Source organism: Sphaeroforma arctica (assembly GCF_001186125.1).
Source record: "Sphaeroforma arctica JP610 unplaced genomic scaffold supercont1.1904, whole genome shotgun sequence".
Taxonomy (NCBI): Eukaryota; class Ichthyosporea; order Ichthyophonida; genus Sphaeroforma; species Sphaeroforma arctica.
In genome coordinates this window covers 8046-10303 of record NW_014038654.1, presented here as the reverse complement: position 1 = coordinate 10303, position 2258 = coordinate 8046, and the positions used below count along the sequence as shown (strand labels likewise).

The 2258-nt window shown below is 41.1% G+C and overlaps 1 protein-coding gene across 1 annotated transcript in view; it reads right to left on the bottom strand.

The window, feature by feature from the left end:
- Nucleotides 1-687: 687 nt before the first annotated feature.
- Nucleotides 688-2258, bottom strand: part of SARC_11830 (hypothetical protein) — a gene marked incomplete at both ends in the record, with an annotated part of 9207 nt that continues 7636 nt past the window's right edge. Inside the window, 2 exons of the mRNA XM_014294076.1 lie at nucleotides 688-825; nucleotides 1240-1414. Of these exons, the coding sequence (XP_014149551.1) occupies nucleotides 688-825; nucleotides 1240-1414 (313 nt within the window). The remainder of the gene's footprint in view (nucleotides 826-1239; nucleotides 1415-2258) is intronic.

Sequence of the window (2258 nt, the reverse complement as noted above, 5' to 3'; positions counted from 1 at the left end):
AACACACACACACACACACATATATATATATATATAGGTACGTTTATGTAATATATATATATATATATATGTACGTTTATGTAATATATATATATATAGATATATATTTACAAACACACACACACACACACACACAAACACACACATATATATACATTATTATATCAACTTATTATATATAAGCTACAAACAAACCATAACGCATTTGATTACACAACATATTCCCCACACGTACACGTACGCACTTAAATGGCCGTCGGATACACTCGCAAGTGGCTCTGCGGGATATGTGCATTGAGATCAGACGACAGTAGCTGTGACTGGGCCCATGAGTGATATGCTGGGCATAACTGTAAGCGCACCCATGACTACCACATACCGTACAACAATCTAATGACCCTTTAGGGCTGTCGCTGGAGTGGTACACAATAGCCGTATACAACAACCGACCCACCTACACCGCGTATGTTGATGCACTTGTACATACGGACACCCAACAGACTCGCACTGGTATATATGTGTATGGTTATATCTATAATCACACTCTCTCTGGTTCATATGTCTATACTTATATACATCTATAATCACACTCTCGCTGGTTTATATGTATATACTCATATCGGTATTCAGGTCCACTTGGCTAACGTGACACTACCTGTGACTCGAATAAATATATACATACACTACCTGTGACTCGGCCTATGATGGAGATACGGGGGATCGTAGTGTGCTCGACCACCATCAGCAGTGAGATGCATGACGATATGCTGATACCAGATGTCAGCCCCAAGACCATTGTGCACGTGAACGTAAACATAAACATGGCTGGGCGTGCATGGGAGAATCAAGGATATATATGAGAAAATAATAGATATCGGTGAGAAAATAACACTTGGCCGTGATAAAATACCACAAACAGAGAGCGTGAGCACTAATATGGCTGGGTGTGCGTGGGAGACTCAGGGTTGTATGTGAGGAAATAATGGAGATCTGTGAGGAAAAAAACACTTTGTCTGTGAGAAAATACCACAAACAGAGAGCGTGAACACTAACATGGCTGGGTGTGCGTGAGAAACTCAGGGTTGTATGTGAGGAAACAATAGTGGTCTGTGACAAAATAATAGAGATCTGTGAGATAATAACACTTTGTCCGTGAGAAAAAAATCACGTACTCGTGGCGAATTAACACCCGTACAGCCTGCACAGTACAGTACCGTTGGGCGACCGCACTACACTTACCCACATCCGAGAACTTGTGTATGCGGATGATGACCCCAATGTCGTCAATCTCAAACAGTCCACTGGCTGCCACTATGATGATGCCCGCCAGAACAGGCTTAGGCACATAGTATACTGTAGGGAGGGTCCACGTGATCATAACCAACACAGCCATGGCACAAAACGCCCCCGCCGCCTGTGTAGGTGTGTAATGTGTTGGTATAAGTATAAGACTGTGGTGTGAGATGTGTTGGTATAGGTATAAGACTGTGGTGTGAGATGTGATGGTATAAGTATAAGACTGTGGTGTGTAATGTATTGGTATAAGTATAAGACTGCGGTGTGTAATGTATTGGTATATAAGTATTATACTGTGATGTGTAATGTGTTGGTATATAAGTGTAAGACTGTGTTGTATAATGTCTTGGTATAAGTATAAGACTGTGGTGTGTGATGTATTGGTATAAGTATTAGACTGTGGTGTGTAATGTATTGGTATGACGATAAGACTGTGGTGTGTAATGTATTGGTATAAGTATACGACTGTGGTGTGTAATGTATTGGTATAAGTATAAGACTGTGGTGTGAGTGGTGTATAGTAAATGTGGTACTAGGATCTTCGAGGCCTGGATACGGTTCGGTGTGCACATAAATGTTAAGACGTTAAGGCGAGTGTGGGACGTCAGTGCAGGCATAGGCTCATAGTTACACTGCGCAGCGGGTGCACAAACGGCACAGGTGCAGTACACACTCAGCCGCCTGTTGAAGTCCATTGGGTTAAACGGATAACAATAAGATGACTGTGTATGTGTGTGTGGTAGGAATATGTACAGATGAGAAGGGCATGTAATTGTATAGAGACGAATGGTCAGATGAGTCGCACTCATAAGGTCTGATGCAGCAAAGGCAGATATTCGGACACTAGCAGACATTACAATCTATGCAAGAGTACAATATATGTATATATATATATATATATATATATATATATATATATATATATAGTAGACACGAACAAACGAAAACGTAAAACGGTAAAC